The 22,716-nt window shown below is 40.7% G+C and overlaps 1 protein-coding gene across 2 annotated transcripts in view; it reads right to left on the reverse strand.

The window, feature by feature from the left end:
* Window positions 1-22,716, reverse strand: part of RASA3 (RAS p21 protein activator 3) — a 214,536-nt gene that overhangs the window by 8,243 nt on the left and 183,577 nt on the right. For both annotated transcript variants that reach the window (XM_075852643.1, XM_075852644.1), the window contains 7 exons: window positions 21,927-22,033; window positions 17,335-17,412; window positions 14,108-14,185; window positions 13,035-13,108; window positions 5,268-5,374; window positions 4,663-4,745; window positions 585-793 (listed from right to left, as the gene is read on the reverse strand). In XM_075852643.1, the coding sequence (XP_075708758.1) occupies window positions 585-793; window positions 4,663-4,745; window positions 5,268-5,374; window positions 13,035-13,108; window positions 14,108-14,185; window positions 17,335-17,412; window positions 21,927-22,033 (736 nt within the window). The remainder of the gene's footprint in view (window positions 1-584; window positions 794-4,662; window positions 4,746-5,267; window positions 5,375-13,034; window positions 13,109-14,107; window positions 14,186-17,334; window positions 17,413-21,926; window positions 22,034-22,716) is intronic.

Here is a 22,716-nt window from a genome sequence, read left to right on the forward strand (position 1 = left end):
GGGAAGGTGTCCGGGCCGTAGAGAGCTGCCGCAAAAGACAGGCCAAGTCCTGTCTTTTGCTTTTTTACGGACCGTGGTCCCATACACGGGCAGTGATTAACGGGCACGGCCGTGTGCATGAGGCTTCAGTGAGCAGCTCTCTTACAATCGGTGTAAGGCTACATGCACACGTTGCGTTTTTTTACGTTTGCTATGTAATTTGCAGTGTTTTCATGCTGCAGGTTTTGCTGCGTATTTCTGTGGGATAGAAGTATTTCTATAGGGATAGAATTTGCAAGCAGAATCGCGGGATAAATTTACATGCTGCGGTTTTGAAAATACGCACCGCAAGTCAATTTACGTCCTGAAAAATGCTGCAGCGTGGATATGAGATTACCTGGAATGTCATGGTCTATGCCGGTACTGTATTACGCTGCAGTTTATCCACATGCAAAGATGCGAGGCAAAACCGCACTTAATACGCATCGTGTGTATTGACCCTAAGGATCTGAATGGGTAGGAGAAATTTAAATTTTGACACACTTGGGATCAAACAAACGATCATGAAATAATGCCTATTACAAGGAACCAAAAACATTTCCTACCCAGTGCATGGACTGCAGCCAGGGGCATTCTCCGAGGTAGCCTTGCAACACAGCCAGTGCCCATTCAGGTAGGCTGAAGGATGGTACACAGTGAGGCGTTTCTGGTTACACTGGCTAACTTTGGTGAGGATGTCTATCCAGTCCATAGCTTCCACGCAGTTATTTGCTTGAATGTATAAGGTCCGTGAAGGCTGAATGACTTGAAACATCTAAAATGACAAACACATGTTCTGTCCATTAAGCCACTTGAGACTCATCCTATGTCTTAATCCTTCTGTCCTTAGTAACCCTCTATTTGAAAAATTAATACTACTTTTTTCACGCAGTGACGATATTGAAAGGTGCACAGTGATACCTTCTACCAGGCACTAACTCATGTGAGAAATGCATTACTCACCAAATCAAAAGGGAAACACTGATCGCATGTATCTCCGGCAGCGGAGTTGTTAACCTTTTCTCGCCAATATCTACAACTATGCCACCTAGGATAATGTTCTCTACACAATTCATAGTACAAAATTAATCTGGTTAGAAGTTCTTCTGTAGGAACTTTCTACTGAAAGGTAATGCATCACTTTTTTTATTTTACTAATTAAAAATATATATTGTAACATTCTCCTTTTTATCTAATCGGTTATTACTTTCTGAATGTATATTCATCTTTATTCTTTACAGGATTATGAAGGCAGCCATCTTGTGAACAGCAGCTCCAGAGATTTGCTTTACAGCAGGAACTTTCATTCAGAAAATAACTTATTAGAAGAGATTTACTTAGATTGACGATTCATAAACAAGTCTAAAACCGAAAAAGGTTAGAGTAAGATGCGCCAAATTTATTGAGACATACTCCTTTTTATAAATTTAGTGCATCTTTGCCTGTCTGTGCGCCAAAAATGTAAATTTACCATCGCTATGAGCAGACGTAGATTGGCACTATAATTTACACCATTTTCTCACGTAAATTATGCTAAACCTGCTGGTCTATAACAGGTCACGCCCTGTCCCACTAAAGATTGCCTGTCTCAAAAAAGTGTAAAACGGCAGAAAAGTTGCAAATTATTGCACAAATATGCCGTCTGCCATAATATGCGACTTGTTTAATGCCACAAAAGTTGGGCTAAAGCGGTTAATAAATTCCCCCTCACTTGAGTATTATGGTAAAGTGTTGTGACCATGTACTAGAACATGTGCAGAGGTCACTGTGCAGGGAGAGGGAGGAGGGGAGCGGTGTCCATCACCTATTGGCAATGGTGTTATCTGTATGTAGGTGTTAGGCTTCGTTCACATCTGCGCCAGGGCTCCGTTCCGACGGAACGTCTGAGCTTTCTGTCGGAATGGAGCCCAGACCGACACAAACTGAAACCATAGGTTTCCATTTCTATCACCATTGATTTCAATGGTGACGGATCCGAACGTGTCGACTACGCTATTAATTCCGGCAAAACGATGGAACCGTTGCACAACTGTAACAAACGGAAACTATTAGCACCGGATCAGTCACCATTTTAAATCAATGGTGATGGAAACCTATGGTTTCCGTTTGTGTCAGTCAGGGTCCCGTTCCGACGGAAAACTCCGATGGAACGTCACTTTGGCGCAGATGTGAACGAAACCTTACCTGTCATTGTAATCCAGCCTGTGATAATGAGATGAATGCTGAGAAGTGATCTCTACAGAACAGAAAGTAAGAGTCTCAGTGGCCAGAAACCGGCAAAGTGTGTGTGTGTGTGTGTGTGTGTGTGTGTGTGTGTGTGTGTGTGTGTGTGTATGTATATATATATATATATATATATATATATATATATATTAAAAAAATATCTATTTTTTTTACATATACAGTGGATATAAAAAGTCTACACAGCCGTTAAAATGTCAGGTTACAAAAACTTCCCCCACCTTTAAGGTCACCTATAATCTGTACAATCCCATTAATAAACAAATCTTTTAGGGTGGAAAAATAAGAATGAAGAACAAAAAAAATGTGGTTGCATAAATATGCACACCCTTAAACTAATACTTTGTTGAATTACCCTTTGACTTTATGACAGTATTCAGTCTATCAGCATGGCACATCTTGACTTGGCAATTGTTGCCCACTCTTCCTTGCAAAAGCGGTCCAAATCTGTCAAATTTCGAGGGCATCTTCTGTGTACAGCCCTCTTCAGGTCACCCCACAGATTTTCAGTGGGATTCAGGTCTGGGTTCTAGCTGGGCCACTCAAAAACGTTTATCTTCTGGTGAAGCCATTCTTTTGTGGATTTGGAGGTATGCTTTGGGTCGTTGTCGTGCTGAAAGGTGAAATTCCTCTTCATCTTCAGCTTTTTAGCAGAGGCCTGCAGGTTTTGTGCCAATATTGTCTGATATTTGAAACTGTTCATAATTCCCTCCACCTTGACTAAAGCCTCAGTTCCAGCTGCAGAAAAACAACCCCAAAGCATAATGCTGCCTCCACCATGCTTCAGTGTTCTTTTGGTGATGTGCAGTGTTGGCTTTGCGCCAAACATACCTTTTGGAATCATGGCCAAAAAGTTTATCCTTGGTCTCATCAGACCATAACATGTTTTCTCACATGCTTTTGGCAGACCTGATGTAGGTCTTTGCAAAACATAGCCGGGCTTGGATGTGTTTCTTTGTTACAAAAGGCTTCCGTCTTGCCACCCTACCCCACAGCCCAGACATATGAAGTATATGGGAGATTGTTCTCACATGCACTACACAACCAGTACCTGCCATAAAGTCCAGAAACTCCTTTAATGTTGCTGTAGGCCTCTTGGTAACCTCCCGGACTAATTTTCATCTTGTCATTTCATGAAGTATTGAGGGACGTCCAGTTCTTGGTAATGTCACTGTTGTAATCCACTTCTTGATAACCGTCTTCACTGTGTTCCATGGTATATCGAATGCCTTGTAAATTCTTTGGTACCCTTCTCCTGACTGATGCCTTTCAACAATCTGATCCCTTCTATGTGTTGTAAGCTCTTTACGGACCATGGCTTTGCTGTCACATGCAGCAAAAAAGGTCAGGAAAATTCTAATAGAACAGCTTAACTTTATATGCTGTTACTCAGAATCACTTTAAATAATGGCAGCTGTGTACTGACTACTATTTAACATGAGTTTAAATGTGATTGGGTAATTCTGAAAAAAAAACACAGCCCCAATTATAAGAGGGTGTTCACACTTATGCAACCACATTATTGTAGTTTTGTTGTTTTTATTTTTCCCCTGTAAATCAATTTGTATTTCAATGGAATTGTACAGATTATGGGTCACATTAAAGGTGGAAAAAGTTCTGAAATAATTCATCTTGTACTGATTTTTTGACATGACAAAAACCTGGAATTTTAACAGGGGTGTGTAGACTTTATATCCACTGTAGATAGTAACATGGAAAATGATGACCGATTCCCATTAACCTATTCACGATTTAGTCTTCTGGCTGCAAGACGACGTAATGGCACGGGAGCTATGCTCACTCTATTATCTGCAGGTGCAGTCTGTAATATACAGTACAGCAGACAACCCGCTATAACGGCTGAGATCAGAAGTTACTCAGATTGCAGCTGTTTAACATTTTAGATGCCGCAGACAATAGCGACTGCAGCATCTAAGGGGCTCGCTCTGTTACTCCGTTGACACCGCACGATCGTGTTCTTTCGGTTGCCACAACAGTTAGAGGCCCAACAAAAGCCCACAGGCCTGCCATGGCTATTTGCCTATTAGCTTATTGCGGACAGGCAATAATCCTTTGGTATATGGAGTATACCAAAGCATTAAACGAACGCATTGTAAAGTCCCTAAATTAAAAAAAAATTCTATTCCCCCAAAAATAATAAGTCATACCAAAAGTTAAATCAATAAGTACCTAAAAATTTGGCATTAAAAATTCTTCTCGTCCGGCAAAAAAGAAGTACTCAAAGATACATCGATGGGAAAAAAAAAAAAAGTTCCCACTCTCGAAATGCAGCAACAAAAAAAAATGTTTCAGCAAACTAGGCTTGGTCCTTAAGGGGTTAAATTGAAGTTTCAATAAGAAAAACTATTACATTTGGTATTCAACAAAAGTTTTTTTACTTACATTCTTCATTTTGAAGGACTCCTCTTCTACTCTTTCTACAGCTAAAATGTTTTCAATAGGAATACTGCAAAGTGGGTGATCACCTGCAAGAGACAAGAGCAGCAATGATTCAGTCATTAATACAGTGCACATAGCGGTCTCCACTTTTTTCCCCTTCTGAAATAAACATATGGTATTGCACAATTCTGTAAACAATGCTAGGAGTTACCTCTTCATTTTATACATTGCTACAAGTGTAGGGTACCTGTACAATCGCCTATGTAAACTTCATAAGGGAAAAAGTGGAAACCGGTCCTGTTAAAAGTTGTAAAGTGTGAAAAAAAAACACATAAATGAGTTGCTTTTACCAAAAATAGACATGTTTCTATATTAAAAAAATCAAGGTGCAGTGAATATATCTTTATTTCATTGCTGCTTTAAAACCAACTTTTACTAAATAGAGGGTGTGCAAAAAAAAACTAAGGGTCAACAGCAGGGGCAGCAGGCCTCTGCTCATGTGGAAAGCAGAGTTTAAAATAAAGATAAGAATATGGATATCATTTTAACTAACAACTTCATCTCCACACTTAAGATTACTTCAAAAAGGAAATCTTCGCATGAGTTACCTTTGCCTTTCTGGTATGTAAACTCATGGTTAGTTAGTCGAAACCATCTCTTCTTGAAATTTTTCATACCAAAACGCTTCCTCCCTTGAGCTCTTTTGATCATAAACCTACATGAAAGTTAAAAGATAAATTAAATTCTTTATTAAGTACAGCTAAAATTAACACAAGATCAAATCATGACACACTCCATTACTAAAGCGCTGTGTATGGTTGTTTTAGAAGGCACTTCACTAAAAATACATATTAGGGGGCGTGGCCTAGCAGCATATGTGAGATGAAGCGTGCTCCGGAACTCCCGTTACCAGTATCCTGAAAACATATTTACCTTGCACCTCAGCTCTTCGATTGTGCCTGGACAGGGGAGTGAAGCAGTGGAGACCCCACGGACTAAGTTACAAGATCCCCGATGGAGATATTACCCGGTCCAAGAGGTCTAAAGCGGCGGAGGGGGAAGACAAGGAGGCACAAGATGGCGCCAGCATTCTCGGAGAGGAGAGATATCAGAGGGGTGGCGGCATCGCGACTGGAGCAATTTGTGCACCAAACACCAGCCAAAGCCAGAAATACAAGTAGCTCCACAGAAGAGAGAGCTGTGCTGACCGGTGGGCTGGGATCCCGGTTTGAACCGCTGAGAGCGCACATGGAATCTGATGACGAGACGGGAACTGAAACTCCGGAACCCACGGGCTCTACTATGGCGGCCTGTTCGCAAGACAAGGCGTATCCTGGACCCACACTAGCAGATGTGTTCTCGGCGGTAAGCCAATGTAATCTTACCCTTGCTAAACTTACTTGCCAGGTGGGGGAGATGAGGGAAGATATATCTATTACAAGGCATGATCTTCAGAAAGCAGCAAAATGTACCAGGGCGGTGGAAGGCCGCATCAGTGAGATCAAAGACTGGCTGCTGTCGATGAGGAGGGATATTAAAGCAACTGTCGTGGAGGTTACCAATCTTCTGGCTAAACCAGACTATTTGTCTACGATTCGTTTACGTCGAAACAACGTGCGGATGGTGGGGATACCCGAGAAGGTGGAGGGGTCTAATCCGGACTCCTATTTCGAGAAATGGCTATTGGAGGTTTTTGGAAAGGACACCTTGACCCCCTTATTTGAGGTGGAAAGAGCCCACAGAGTGCCTACTTGGTCTGGCAGGACGCCGCAGCCTGTACTGGTGAAACTTTTACATTACAAAGACAGAGATTTGATCCTTCGACATGCTAGAGAGTGGCAGGACATCTGCATTAATGGAGTGAAAATCTCCTTTTATCCTGACTTTTCTGCCGAGGTCCAACGAAAACGGATACAATTCATAGATCTTAAAAAAACGTCTGAGAAATCTGTGTGTTCAGTACTCTATGTTGTACCCCGCAAAATGGCGTGTAGTGGCGTTGGACTCTGTCCAATTCTTTGAAAATACCCGGGATGCTGGATAGTCACGAGAATCAGATTCGCCAGGATCGAGTTCAGGAAGATGCGTGATCCTTGGGAGGAAGGTTTCAGTGGGGACCGGGTTATTGGGGGAGGAAGATGGGATGAGATGGAGATCATGGGGACTGCTATTTGTATGCCTCCTTTCTTGCTATAGTTTACTCTACTGTGTTTTGCTGTGGGGTTAATAGGGGCAGGAATGTGTATACGGTTATCCTTATATTGCAACGCAAATAACGTGACTATATTCTTGAGGTGGCGGGAGGATTCAGTAATGGATGTTTAATCTGTGTGCGATGGTTGGGTGAAGACTGAACACGCATACTCTGATTGTACCATCAATGCTGGAATGTCACAATGGTGGGGTTTACTCCACTAGCTCTGGTCCACTTCGGAGGGAAGGCAGCCTATATCATCTGAGTACAGAGTTGATTGGGAGATTGATTGTTGCTGACACTTTCCAATGGGAGGTAGGATAAATTTCTTATCTTGGAATGTAAGGGGTATGGGGAGGCCACAAAACGGCAAGCGATATTTGAATACCTGAAACGACATTCCCCCAGAGTAATGGGATTACAGGAGACACATAGTTTGTCCATAGTTTGGATTAAACATAGTTTTTATTCCTTTCACTCGACATATTCGAGAAGGGTCAGCTTATGGATTCATAACAATGTGCATTTCAGCTGTCTTCTCGCTTCTTTTAGTGACAATGAGGGCAAATATGTGGGTATACACTGTAAACTATTCCATTGGGAATGTATAGTTGTGGTACTATATGTGCCTCCTCCATACTCCAGCGTCCCAATGAGACAGGTGTTGAAGGGGCTGGCAAGCTGGCCTAATGTTCCAACTATAATAATGGGTGACTTCAACAATATTATGGATAGGGGGGTGGATAGGTTCCCGTTGGTACTGGGGGGAGAGGGCTCTGGTCTGACAATTTGGGAAGTATATGAGTGAAGCTGGGTTGACAGATGTGTGGCGAGCAAAATGGCCCTCTACTAGACTTTTCTTGTGTTTCCTCTACGTATATCTCATTATCTAGGATTGAGCGGATGTTCAGCAATAGCATAGGTGTTCCATTTATAGAGGGAGTGTAATATTTACCTAGGTCATTATCTAACCACATCCGAACATCCAAGGCTTCAAATTTGGAGATCTGGAGGAACGTACAGCCCTATATGCAGATTATGTATTGCCGTTCCTGGGGAATGTGGAAAACTCCTTGCCAGAGGTTATGCATGTTCTTGACCGCTTTGGCAGATTCTCGGGCCTGGAAATTAACTGAACTAAGTCAGCTTTGTTCCCGCTTACCCCACTCGTCATAGGAGGGGGTGAATATACCTTGCGTGCACTATTTTAAATACCTGGGAATGTGGGTCTTGGTTAGAGTACAGGACTTCATAACTCTGAATGTGCAACCCCTGCTGGGTACATTGAGAGATAGGATTAAGCTTTGACTTAGACTTCCTTTGTCGGCTCTAGGCCGCACAAATCTGATTAAAACGATTCTCATGCCTCAGATTCTTTATGTTGTACATAACGCCCCAGTGCTGTTACCTAAATATTGGTTTAGGAGGATACATTATTTTTTTTTCGATATTTGGTATGGAAAAGGGGTATCCCCAGGATCAAATTAGAAAAATTGCAATTGCCAAAAGAACAAGGAGGACTAGCATTAACGAATGCTTGGGTGTATTACTTGGAATAACCCGTATCTGTGAGAATTTAATACCCTTGAAGGCTTTCAGGAGTGGGAGCGAAAAGGGGTTAGATTTGTTTGTCAAATATATGATGAAGGGATTTTCAAGTCGTTTCATTTGCAGGAGGGTTTCGATATTCCTAATAGATTATTTTATCAATACCTACAGCTGCGACATGCAGCTCAAACACAGGCGTAGACGATAGACTTCAGCTGCTCTACCTTGGGTGTTGTGGAACGTGTTCTGGGATCTGAGGGAACGAAGGAGCTTATAACTTTGGTTTATAGCACTTTACTTACGAAACTATTGGGAGATCCTATGGCGGAGTTAAAAGGTAAAATGGGAATGTGACGTAGGCCCCCTTACTACTGAGGAATGGAGAGAAATACTTGAGTCTCCAAAAGTGATATCCATTAGTATAGCGCATAGGCGATCGCAACTATTCTTGTTACATCGGGTGTACAGGACGCCCAAGGTGTTATTGCAAATGCAGATTAGGTCATCAGCAGAGTGCCCCAGATGCTCGATCGAAGTGGCTGACTTAAAACATAGGTTTTGAAATTACTCAGGTCTGAATGAATACAGGGTGGCGGTAAGGGACCTGCTTACTAGGGAGGGATCTCCCGCTAGATCATAAGGTTTACCTTCAGGGTTGCATGGGGGGGGGGGGTGATCAGGCTGAAATGTTATCCTTTAAAAAGGTGCTATATCATGCAAGAAAGGGGATTGATTGTAAAATATTGGTTACAGAGGGATCCTCCTGGTTTAATTGAACAAATAGGCTATGTAAACCATACTATATCTCTAGAAAAACGGATATATCTTAAATGCGGGACCATACACAAGTATGAAAAATAATGTGGAAAACGGCTGCAGAGTCATGGATTGGTTAGACTGGAAGTGATATAATACAGGCATAACACGAATGCATAAACTCTGGGATACAGAGTGGCGAGATAGTCGGTTCAGACAGAATTGGAGGGTAATAAGAACTGCGGTCGGGAGGGTGGTGTTGGTTTGGGGTGGCTTGGGGGAAAGGTATTACCGTTTGTTTGTGTACTGGTACATACAGGTATGTCATGAGGTCTAATTCTACTAATACAACGGGAAAGCATGTTGATATGGGGAATTTCATTTCTGGGGATAATTAAATGTGACATATTGGACTGGATTGACATATAAAGAAGATGTAAGATGGAGGGACGGTGAGGGTATGTTGTATGGCGATTATAAATTGTATATAATACAGCAATTCACAATGTATGGCATAAGGACATTCTGTAACTTTGGAATTGTAAATTCTCTATTTTCTGTACCAGCTGTACTATTTGGTGTTGAGTTGCAATAAAAAAAAAAAAAAGTCTGAAGCCTAAACATTTATACACTATATGGGAAAATGTATTAGGACACCTACAGGTGCTTTTATCACATCCCATTCTAAATTCATAGGCATTAATATGGAGTTGGTCCCCTCTTTGCAGCTTCCACTCGGGTTGGAGATATTGAGGTGTTGGTATGACTGGTCTGTGAATATGTGCTTCATTGTTGCTTGATAATGGATCATGGCACCTTAATTACCCTACTGTATCAGCATGCGCGCCATAATGTATTAATCTGTAGTCATTTTTGTATGGTAAATGATGCTGGCATCTGTGTATTGGTGCTTGATGTTATGATTAGAAGTGTAAATTGTACCTTTCATGTTCTTGTTTTCGGAACACAAAGATGTAGAAATAAAGACTTTAAAAAAAAATCATCTTCCACTCTTCTGGGAAGGATTTCTACAAGATTTTGGAATGTGTCTGTGGGAATTTTTGCCCATTCACCCAAAAGAGCATTCGTGAGGCCAGATACTGATGTTGGATGAGATGGCATGACTCACAAACTCCATTCTAGTTCATCCCAAAGGTGTTCGATGAGGTTTAGGTTCAGGGCCCTGTGCGGGTCTGTCAAGATCTTCCACACCAAACTCACCCACCATGTCTTTATGGAGCTTGCTTTGTGCACTGGGGCACAGTTATACTGAATAGAATCTCCCAAACTCCACAAAGTTGGAAGCATACAATTGTCCAAAATGTCTTGGTATGCTGAAGCATTAAGATTTCCCTTCAATGGAACTAAGGGGCCTAGGCCAACCCCTGAAAAACAACCCCATACCATTATCCCTCCTCCAACAAACTTTACAGTTGGCACAATGCAGTCAGGCATATAACCTTCTCCTGGAATTTGCCACTCCATCCGACGCTTGGCATTGTGCTTGGTGATGTAAGGTTGCATGCAGCTGCTCGGCCATGGAAACCCATGCAATGAAGCTTCTAGGGCATAGTTTTTGTGCAATTAATCCCAGAGGAGATTTGGAACGCTGCAGTCATGGAGTCAGAGCGTTTTCAACTTTTATGCACTATGCGCCTAGCAACCCCGCTCTGTAACTTTATGTGGTCTGCCACTACGTGGCTGAGTTGCTGTGGTTCCTAAACGCTTCCACTTTGCAATAATATCCCTCACAGTTGACCATGGAAGATCTATGAGGGAAGAAATTTGTTTAACTGACTGGTTGCAACAGTGGTTACAATATCACGCTGAAATTCAGTGAGCTTTTTAGAATAACACATTCTTTCCCAGATGTTTGTAAAGGTGACTGTATGGCTAAGTGCTGGATTCTATACAGCTGTGGCAATGGTACTGAATGAAACACCTGAATTCAATCATTAAAGGAACAGTGTCATCACAATTTTTTTTTAAATATGTTAAAGATGTTAGTGCTTTATTAAAAACGTTTATATTTATTTGTGTGTTTGTGTTTTACTTTTTCTTATTTTTACACTTTTTCTTCCCTATGGGGGCTGCCATTTTTTTTTCCATTTCTGTATGTGTCGATTAACGACACATACAGACATGGAATACGGCAGCCACAGTCCCATAGGGACTGCGAACGGGTCCCGTCCCATCCACTTCTGTGTACGCCGTCTGTGTGGGAACTGCGCATGCGCTGCTCCCACACAGTCCAATTTGAAATGCGCGCCGTCCGCCGCCATTTTCCTGTGGACCGGAAGTCGCAGCCGGACAGTAAGATTACTACTTCCGGTCGCGGCTTCCGGACTTGTGCACTTGGACCAGCGGCAGCAGACGGAGCGGACGGGCCGGAGGGAGCCGCGGCGGCAGGAGCAGGTAAGAGATTTCTATGTATGTTCGTGTTTACTACTGTATGTAAACCTACTACACTGTGTGTTAGCTCAAAAAATGGCGACACACAGTGTAGGAGGTTAGACCGTTCAAACCCCTCGTTTATCCCGGCACTAGCCAGGATAAAGGAGGGGGGGATTCTCAGAGCTCACTAGAGCGAGTGATTTTTTCCCAATTTTGCAGCAAAAAGCAATGTGGTTGCTTTACCACATGCAATGCTGCAATTTTGGGAATAGCTCCATCTAGTGACCAGCAATGGGAAATATTATAAATTAGAATCTAATTTATAATATTGGTGCGTCCGTATACTTTTGTCCATATAGGGTTGGTGAAAGCAGCAATAATAACACCTAGAAATTGATCTGTATGAGGCTTTTATAAAGGGGCAGAAGAGTTAAAAAGCGTAGAACTTAAAGTTATTTCTGTATCCCAGAAAACCCCTTTAACAAACTTTAGAAAAAAAGTTGCAATAAATTGTTTATTAGCTGTACACAATGAATTGAGGCCGTCACTAGGACTTTCCATTCATACTTACATTACAACACATGCGGTGATTGGCTACCATGATTACATGTCACATCAATGAGCACGGCTGATAAACCAGGGCCAGGTAACGACAGCACAGGTTGTGCTGCAAAGGAAAATCCATCACTACAGTCAACATGCTCCATTCAGCAGGTAAATGGATAGCATGCCATTGTCGACCTGTCTTTCAATTCTGGCCATGGAGGGTGTGGGTGTTATAATGTCATCCTTTCCCTATGTGCATTTTAGGAGAGCTCATAATCCAGCTTGTTTGCTCTGCCTGCACTGTATTTGACTCTGCACACACTAGAGACCAGGGGTAATGTACACAATTGGTGCCCCGCAGAAATGCCATATTTTGTAAAAGTATTTACTTATTCCATTCTTTACATCTGCACATACACATTAGATTGTTGGCAGATTTTTCTAAAATCCATTGACATTATGATGTCAGATATGATGAAGGCAAGATGGTAGGGGAAATGAGGATCAGAAATGTTTATGGGAAGTGTCAGGGGAGATACCTGCAGGTCGACCGACCGCTTTTTTCTGTGTAGGTTATATGTATAACCTATAGTTATGTGTATGGAATAGAGTTGCATAGGTGTCATCATATTTATACTTGTGTAACTTTAGCTTGCTCTATACTTGTTTATGCTGTGTGCCAAAATTTCATAGATATAAGTCAATCAAAACAAAAAAAAAAAAAGAAGAAGAACACGCAGATATGTTGGTTATCTTTTCAAACCAGATTTAAGCGGTCATTCATCTTGTCCAGGTAAGAAAACCACTGAAGACACGAGATGTCGGTGAGCTGGTACACTTTTTTTATATTATCAGAAAGTTAAAAAGCTGGTTGGATGCTACAGGCAATAAAACAGACCAGTATGTGCTCAGCAGATAAGCCTGGGCTTCATCTTACCCTTCCTTAAGGAGAATAGGTTGCTCTATGCTCTTGTGATCTCTTCTTCCAGAGGATGAAATCAGGTCCAGAAACTAAACAAGGAATATGCATTAATGAGCACGTATATTGCTGTGTGACGTGAATAAATACAAGCCAATCTTTATAAATGGCGCTGTGTGTGGCTTGTGTGTCCATCAACCAAGGTCATATTCCATGAATATATTCTGAGCATGTCTCTTCAGCATGTACATTGCATCTGACAATTAAGACACGTGGCTCTACTCATATCAACTTCATTTGCAGGTAGCATATTAGCCCGGACAGTAAACCACCACAAATGATCATGATGCTTCCTCTATACGCAATGCCATCATGTAATGTTATCAGCATAGTCATTTTTTATGAGAACTAAAATCAGATTGATATAAATATATATTAGCGGGCCAGCAATGCTACCAGCTGCTCATGATAAAATGCAACAAATTGGAAAGTTACAGCTGGACCTGTATTGTTTTACATAAAATCTGTGCTCATTAATTTAAAATAATTCTGATTAAAATATTCTAATTCAGATGCCTTACAATGGTTACTTTCCAAAACCTTGTTTCAGATTTTGTTTGCTTTTAATTTCAACTGACCATACCACTGGAAAGAGGATAAAATCAGGCTTTTAGCCACTGACATAACTAGAAAGTGCTGGGCCACATAGAAAACTTTTGAATGGGCACCAGACAAGACCTCAAAATGAATTCAGACCCCAGGCCAGGTCACAAAATAAATCCACCCCCCCCCCCCCCCCCCATTTACAGTCTGCCCTCCAGGTTAGCATTACTTCCAGGCTCTGCCGCACAAGGTACGGATGCCGGCGTCGAGACCTTTTGTGCTGGGCCCCCTTGCAGTGGGCCCCGTAGCAGCCACTATGGATGCTACAGCGGTAGTTACACCATGCCTTTTAACAATTTATGTCAAGAAGAATTTTATGTGGTGACAAATCAGGGAAACAAACAGATGTATTCTTAAATCTCAAAAGCCAACATGCTTGGAAGTAAAATAATTTCCTATGCAATCCAAGAAAATTTTTAGAAACTTACATTCTTAACAGCATCTGCATACTTCTGTTCATTAAAGTGGTCATAAAATGCAGCCATGTAGGTCTCTTTAAAGCTTGCCTGCAAAAAAGAGGTTAAAACAATAAAGGGAATCAAACATAGCAATTGGTTAGAAGTTTATATAATGATAGTTGTCCAGCCTTCTACAATGATCACGTTTTATTAACATAATATAAAGCAATTTCCTTAACATTTTCAAAATCTCTGCTTGCGCTCAGTGAAAGTAAAATATTTATTGTTCACATCAGTAGGCTAAAAAGGGCTCTTCATGTGTGCTGGTAGTGGTATGGCTGAAAGCCACAAAACTACTGCAAAAAAGTGAAAAACGGCATGCTAAATATATGAACAGTTTTCATCTAAAGGGTTTGTATACTTTTCCAACCATTTTTTATTCTTTCAATGCACCCAAGGTAAAAAAAATTAAGCAACTTTGCAATAGTCTTGATTGAAAATTAATTCTAGTGTCTTGTGTCTACAGCTCCTATGCAGATTCGTGTCTTTATGGTTTCAGATAATAAATCAATCCTGTTTGTAATGTGATTGTGCAGTCATTTGTTAAGCTGTCCATACATGTGCAATAGCTGTCAGCCGAACGGGATAGCTATTTCTGCAGCTTCCACCATAAACATGCTGAAAAAGTTTGAGGTCTATAACCATGTGAATGCATAGATCTGTATAGAAGTCGTATATACAAAATTGGATATTTTTAATCAGAACTATTGCAAAGTTGCAATATTTATAAATATATACTTATACACACATATACATCACACTGAGTTTTTTGACGCTGAAACCGCGCCGTAAAACTCGTCAAAAACTGCCCTAAAATGCCTCCCATTGATTTCAATGGGTGGCGGGGGCGTTTTTCTCCCACACGCGGTAAAACCGCCTCTCGGGAGAAAGAAGCGACATGCCCTATCTTCGGGCGTTTACGCCTCTGACCTCCCATTGAATTCAATGGGAGGCAGAGAAAGCGTATTTCGCTGCGTTTTATGCCCGCGGCGCTCAATGGCCGAGGGTGAAAAACGCAGCGAAAATCGGCGTGCAGGGACAGGAAAATCTGCCTCAAACTTCCAAACTGAATTTTGAGGCAGAAATTCCACCTGCAAAAAACTCTGTGTGAACATAGCCTAAGGGAACACTTAAATCACACATCGGATCTCGAAAGATTCAAGCTGAACATCTTTTAAAAATATAAATTGTGTATTTAGTTGAGACCAAAATGACGTATCAACGGTCCATGGAAAACAAAATCATTAAAGAGGCTCTGTCACCAGATTTTGCAACCCCTATCTGCTATTGCAGCAGATCGGCGCTGCAATGTAGATTACAGTAACGTTTTTATTTTTAAAAAACGAGCATTTTTGGCCAAGTTATGACCATTTTCGTATTTATGCAAATGAGGCTTGCAAAAGTACAACTGGGCGTGTTGAAAAGTAAAAGTCCAACTGGGCGTGTATTATGTGCGTACATCGGGGCGTGTTTACTACTTTTACTAGCTGGGCGTTGTGTATAGAAGTGTCATCCACTTCTCTTCAGAACGCCCAGGATAGAGGAATTGTCTGTGGCCACCACCTGCAAAACCCATTCCGTTTTTGAGAGATGTGTTAATAATGAATCCCCAGTCTCCAGTGCACCTATTGTCACATTCCCTTGATATTGATTTACGATTGCTTATGCTTTCTAACTGGACAGATCGATATCCCTAAAGTTCAATTGACTTTGGGTTAGACTGTAATGCTTTAGGCATTAACTTTTTTTGAGCAAAGTTTATAATATATATATGTATATACACATACATATACACACACACACACACACACACACACACACACACACACACACACACACACACACACACACACACACACACACACACACACACACACACAAACCTATACATACATGTATGCTTACATACATACACATACTGGGAGAAAGAGAAAGCGTATTTCATGGCGTCTTATGCCCGCGGCGCTCAATGGCCGTAGCCAAAAAACACAGCGAAATTCGGCGTGCAGGCACAGGAAAATGTGCCTCAAAATTCCAAATGGAATTTTGAGGCAGATTTTCCTCCTGCAAAAAACTCAGTGTGAACCCAGCCTTAGGAATCCTGCTATTATTACAACAAGAACAGTTTAGAGCCCATAGTTGCTCTCACAGTGAAAGACAATTCCTTGAAGAGAGGAGATGCTCAGTGAACACTGCTTGCAAACTAGATCTGAAATGGATAATGCACTTAAAACTATCATTTTCAAGTTACTGCAGAATGCAGGAAGGTTCTCAATGCATACTAATGGATATTATGACGTCTACAATATTTCTAAGTGAAACTTAGAATAAAGATCACATTACGCACTAATAGTTTATTGCAACATAAAAGCTTTGGGGCTGCAGGTGAATGGTTCTGAGGCTTTCCATTCATACAGTGCAAGGAAAATCAATCATTTACGCTTGGCTATATACAGCAATAATTTAAATAAATTCTTACATACTCAATGAAACATTAATTTACAGTTCTTATACTTAAGTTTGGTTTATTATAAAAAAAAAAAAAAAAAAGAAAGACCGCAACTAAATCAGGGAAAGAAGGAGTAAGTGTTTTTCATAATACAGAGGAAAATATGGATCTTTCCTGTGACTCACACTCTCACCCATCCATAAAAGAGCAGAGAAGAAATGCCAAGGCTTGGTTCTGTTACACAACTGCCAGCACCATGCCCTTGGATAACCCATGTACTCCTCTGAGGACAATCAGATGCTCACTCTTTTGTAAAAGCACCATCAAATAATGGCTTTTTGGGGAAAGGGCCATTAAAATAAACGAACGGTGGCGATACATTCTCCACTGCATGAAATAAAGCATAGCAGGAGTGGAAGATTAATAATGTTGAGGGTTGTATCATAGTGAGCTAGCGATAAACAAGCGGACCACAGAGAAATGACGTACTGAGCAACTTACAAATAGATCCGTAAATTAAATAAATGTTTAACATTGGCAACACCGAGTACTCAACGGCACAGCATGTCTATATACAAATCCTATCAGTGGGCAGGAAGCCCAAGCTCAATTTACAATGGTGATCTTTTACAGTTAAAAACACAAACACAGTATTACAGCTTGGAAATTAAATATTTGTCAAATGTAATTTTCAATTTCATTTAATATTTTTATCTTCAGGTTGCAGTTTCACGTTTAAAATACTTACAGATTTTGACTTGGATAAGCTGCCTAACGTCTGTATAGTCTTAGAGATGAGTGTTAAGGTTCTGCAAGTCTGTGGGTCCTGCGTAAAATAATGAAAATAAAGTCATTGACAAGATCTTAAAAAATCCAGAGCTAGAGAGAAAATATGCTTCACATGGTTCACAGTTTAAGTATGGGACTTGCCACCGGGAATTACATAGGCTTCCTTCTTCTAGTACACAGTATGTCTTGATACAAACTTTCAAATGCAATAAACCATCTGAATTCAGACTAATACAACATGGAATGTTTAGGGCCTGTTCACATCAGTGTTTGGGATCCGTTAATATGATCCGTTTAACTTCTCCATCAGAGGAACAGATGAACGGAAAGCCGAACTGAAAATATCGCTTCCATTTGCTTCAGTTTCAGTTTGTTTCCGTTCATTAAAGTTCCAGGTTTTTTTCACGGAAACAATAGTGCTGTCGACTGCTCTATTGTTTCCGTGAAAAAACTAAAACTTTACGGAATGGAAACAAACAAACTGAAGCATTACCATTGAAATCAATGGTAATGCAAACGGAAGCGATAGTTTCCGCTCATCTGTTTCTCTGACGGAAAGTTTGAATGGAACAGATAACAAACGCTGATGTGAACAGGCCCTTAGTGTGACTATGTACATTATATTTCCAGACACTTACTGCTATACTTCAACTGGAATGGTTCACTGGAAACAATTTGATGGTGAATCTAATTTTACAGGGACAGTCGAGCAAATATAAAGCAATTCTATATACATAAACTTTTTTCTATCTTTCCCCTACGTCTTGTAACCTGTCAAATGTATATTGTCAAATAGTGGATATATGGAAGGGAATATGGCTGCAGGATCAGACTACACAGGGTTTGTTTGCGGTCTGTAACCACGGAGACGCATAGGTCTGCACAAAAACTTAACACAAAATGGAAGGACAGATTTAAATCAAGGCTATTTGCAAAGATTCTTCATGGCCAACAGCATATCAAGGAAACGAACATATGAATTTTCTCTACCAACACAGATTACATCAGATAAGACTACATTTAATTATGGTACACTCTTACGTGAAAGAGGCAAAAGCTTTAAAAGTCGCACACTGTGGAGAACATCTTACTTTATTAATTAATTTGTAAACATTGCGCAATACTCTGCAGCCGGATCTCTCTAATTACAGAAATACTTCATAGTTGTTCCCTCCTAATGTAAACGCTCATGAGCAGCTGCTGCAGAATATCTCATTCATTAAGACTGAAGACTGTACCAGCATGAACATATGGTCACACACAAGGCCATAAACAAAAGCTAATGTGTGTATATGAACAAGTCAAATATTGTGGCATAGCGGAGAACTAAATTAGCAAACTAATATGACCATACATATAGGTTCAGAGTTAATTCTCTGATACACCTCCTCCACTGACCCCATAAATTAAGGGAGCCATGCATACATCTGACCTGAAATAATCAGCCTATCTAATCCGAATACATAAAATACTATTCCAAACCTAGGTTTTTTTTCCTCCACTATAGGAAGTAATGGTATATCGCTAGGATATGCCATCACTTCCCAACCGGCGGGTCTAGACTGCCAGGACCCCCATCAATCCTCTCCTGAAGGCTATTTCAATGATTTTCCGTGCACAAAAATGCTCCCGGACAGCCCTCAATCACTTGAATGGGCCAATGCTGCAGTCACCGCACACGGTGTGTGGTTAGCAGTATTGCTGAATGGGAATCCGTCCTTTAATTTTTGGGATCGGTAGAGGGCCCAGAGAGCAGACTTTCACCAACCAGAATGTTATGGCATATCCTATAGATATGCCATAACAAAGATGGGAATACTCCTTTAACAATAAGTATCTACTATAAATATTCACTAATATAGATGTATAGCATCCCATTCTTGGAAGAACCAAAGATATTGAACATTTTATAAAGATTTTTTGTGTAATGTACTACAGGAAGGATTGTTATGTATTAGCAGCCATATCAGACTATAGAGATGGAGTCTGCAGTGTGCTACAATGAGATTTCTGGACAAGACTATATGTATGGTGAAATATCCTGTGTAAACCACTACAGCGGAAACATTTCCATATATATTTACCGTATATGGAAATTTGGAGTTTGGTAATGTGTTAGCTATGAAGAGAAGCAGGACTATGTAAAGTTTAGCAATACCTTTTAGTGGCTGAGCAGACTTAACACGTAAACCTTCAATGTCTGAAGAGACCCGAGCGGTACCGAAAGTTCCTATATTTAATGGTCAACAAACATGGAGTCATACCTCACTTCAATGATAAAACCGCTTTACAATGACCGGTCCTTGGCCACTTAAAAGCGGATATTGCCTCAGCTAACAATGTCACCTGCCACCACTGAACTCAAAAGGCGTGCAAGTAAACATCCAATCAGTGTGCAACAAAGGCTCACGATAAGTAAATATCCAAACAGCCAATCATTGTGCACACTACAGAACCAGCCCCAAGGTCCTATTACACAGTCCGACGAGGAACATGTGTTCTGTGAATGCTCGTTTGCCCGATAGTTGACCAGTGTAAAAGGGCCCTTAGTTCACACCGTCAGTTAGATGCAGTTTTCTTTCTGCCGAAACCAAAGCAGATCCTAAACAGAAGGAACATATAAATGAAACCGCTCCTCTTTTTTTAACCCAATCCTGGCTTCTGCACACAAAATTACCCAAAAACTATACTGTTTGAATAGGATCTTAATTGGTTCTCTTGACTCCTCATGGGTGGGTCTGTTCTGTGCACAGTACGGTATGAACTATACTCTGTGTGCTCAACATTGACCACATGCACTTAACAGCCTGGATTTACTACAGTATTTACTGTATCACACGGTCTTAAAACTAGAGGTGTAAAGATAAAAAAAAGTCATGCTTTAGTATCTTTTCACACCAGCATCATGGCTTGAGTTTCAAGGTACCCAAGACAGCTATGCTGGATCAGTTTTCAAACAGATATAGGCGCATCCAGATGAACTCCATTAACTTTGAAGCGGTCTGTCAGGTTTCTGATTTTGACGGCAAAAAAAGAAACGCAGATTGCATCATAAAAATGTCAAATGACAAAAGTCATCAAATATTGGAATGGCCGACAAACCCCTTAATGCGAGTCTAAACAGAGCCTTAAACCATACCTAACTTTTCAGAATAAGCGGTCATATGACATGAGGAATAAAACGGATTCTTGCCTATGTATGATTTGCATAGTGCATTTTTTATTTTTTTTAGCAGTTTTCCTTTCTGCAGGCTCTCTCTCTAATTCTCCGTTGTCTCTGGAGCCTTACAGCTATCATGTGTTTTATACACTGCACACATAAATGGAGATAAAAAAGCAGGGTTCTCCTCTCCTATCACATGTATAGAAGCTGCAGCAGCATGCAGGAGATTATACATCAGTAATGAGCAGTCTATCTGACAATCCAGCCCTAGGGTGAGATATAACTTACCAGGAAGCTGCTGCTGCAGCATATGTTTGTGTCTTTTTCACTCTGCACCTGCTTCTTCCCCCTGCTCACCCCCCTCTCCATAGACTTGTATTGGCAATGTGTCTGTGTCTGACTCACTCTCACTCTGCTCCCTCCTCCCGCCTCCCCCTCCATAGACTTGTATAGGCAGGTAGTGAAGAGACCCCCCCCCCACCCAAACTTCTGCAGTTTGTCAATTCTGCTCTGTAACCAGGGACAGATTTTGCTTAACAGGGGGTGGACAGCAGCTTACAGGATGAGACACCCCTAGTGGTAGTAACTTCACACATAATTTACATGGATAAAACACCTACATTTTAACAGTAAGTAAATTACAAAGTTGATCTATATCAGGTATACTATTCGATTAGCATAAGTTGTTTAAAAAGTTTGTGTCCATTTAACTGTAAAGCGCTTATTTAATACAATATTTACATGTACAGTATAATGCATAGTTATTCTTTGTTAATACAGTAAATTTGATAGTGTCTACTTGTTTATATTGTTTTGGTTTCAAGTGTATGGTTGTTAACTCTTTCATGCAACATTGGTATCAGTACTTTTTTTTTTTTTACTTACTCTGTTTTATATGTTTTTTGTGATAATCTTTTACATTTTCTTATTTTGTGGGCATCTTACCATATTACGTATGTGTAATATCTTACTTTATATGTATGATTTTTGATTATAATGAATAATAATAAAAAAAGTGTGGCAAATCCAATTATCACCAGTACAATATAAGGATAGATGTATTTTTCTTTTTTTTTTTAAAAAAAAAACAAAAAACGACACACTGGAAAACGTTTCTGAAAAGAAGTTTTAAGGTAAAATCGGTCATAAAATTAATAAGGACGTATTACATAAGACATCCTGCAAGGTAACCTTTAAAAGAACGGATCGCAAATAGAAAAAACTCTATGTACATCAGACTGTTTTCCCGAAGCCAGTCACTGTTAATGCCTCCCCCCACATTAAACATGAAGTCTGGCACAGTGTGTGCCTTGTGCACGGCAGGAGTTTCATTCAATCAGTTCCCTGACACATTGCTGAAGTTAACAAGCGTCTTTCAAGGCACTTACTGGGTGGTGAGGACTGAGCTGGAAAAGGTTAGGAGACAGGATGGCAGGTGCAAAGAACCGCAGGAAAATGAAGCTGCTCACAGCAGTGTATCTTACATCAGGGTCGCCTGAGACAAACAGAACACACAAATGGTTAAAGAAAATGGAAAACTTTGTGTGAAAAAAACTGAGCAATCACATCTTGAAGTTGTAAGGGGACTTAAAATGACAAGATTTCCTGTTCTACAATAAGAGTCTACAAAAGTAGAGGATGAAGAAATCAATACCCAAAACTACCCCTAGATTATTGTGGAAACGTTGGCGAGTTCTTCTCCATGTACATTTTAACACAATTGTACATGAACCTGAGCAGATATCCCTACTTGTAGCAGGCATAGTAAAAACTATTACAATGAAAACGGACAGATGGCAGATTATTATTGGACTGTTAATAAAATGGAAAATCCTCTAGATTTTCAAACATCCATTCACAAGTATCAGAGGACCCAGCATGTGCCAAGAAAACATTTCCCACACCATTACTCCACCTCCACCAGCCTGAACTGTTGACACCTGACAGGAAGAGTACATCAATTCATGCTGCTTGCGCCAAATTCTGACCCTCCCATCAGCATGGTGCCACAGAAATCTGGATTCATCTGCCCAGGCAATGGTTTTACACAGCTCAGTCATCCAATTTTTGCGCTCTTTTGCCAACTGGAGTCTTGCGTTTCGGCTTCCCTCTGGCAGCAATGGCACTTGAACTGGTTGTCTGCGGATATACCTCATCCGTGCTAAGAAAGAAGAAGTT

This window comes from Rhinoderma darwinii, chromosome 2, assembly GCF_050947455.1.
Source record: "Rhinoderma darwinii isolate aRhiDar2 chromosome 2, aRhiDar2.hap1, whole genome shotgun sequence".
NCBI classification, from domain to species: Eukaryota; Metazoa; Chordata; class Amphibia; order Anura; family Rhinodermatidae; genus Rhinoderma; species Rhinoderma darwinii.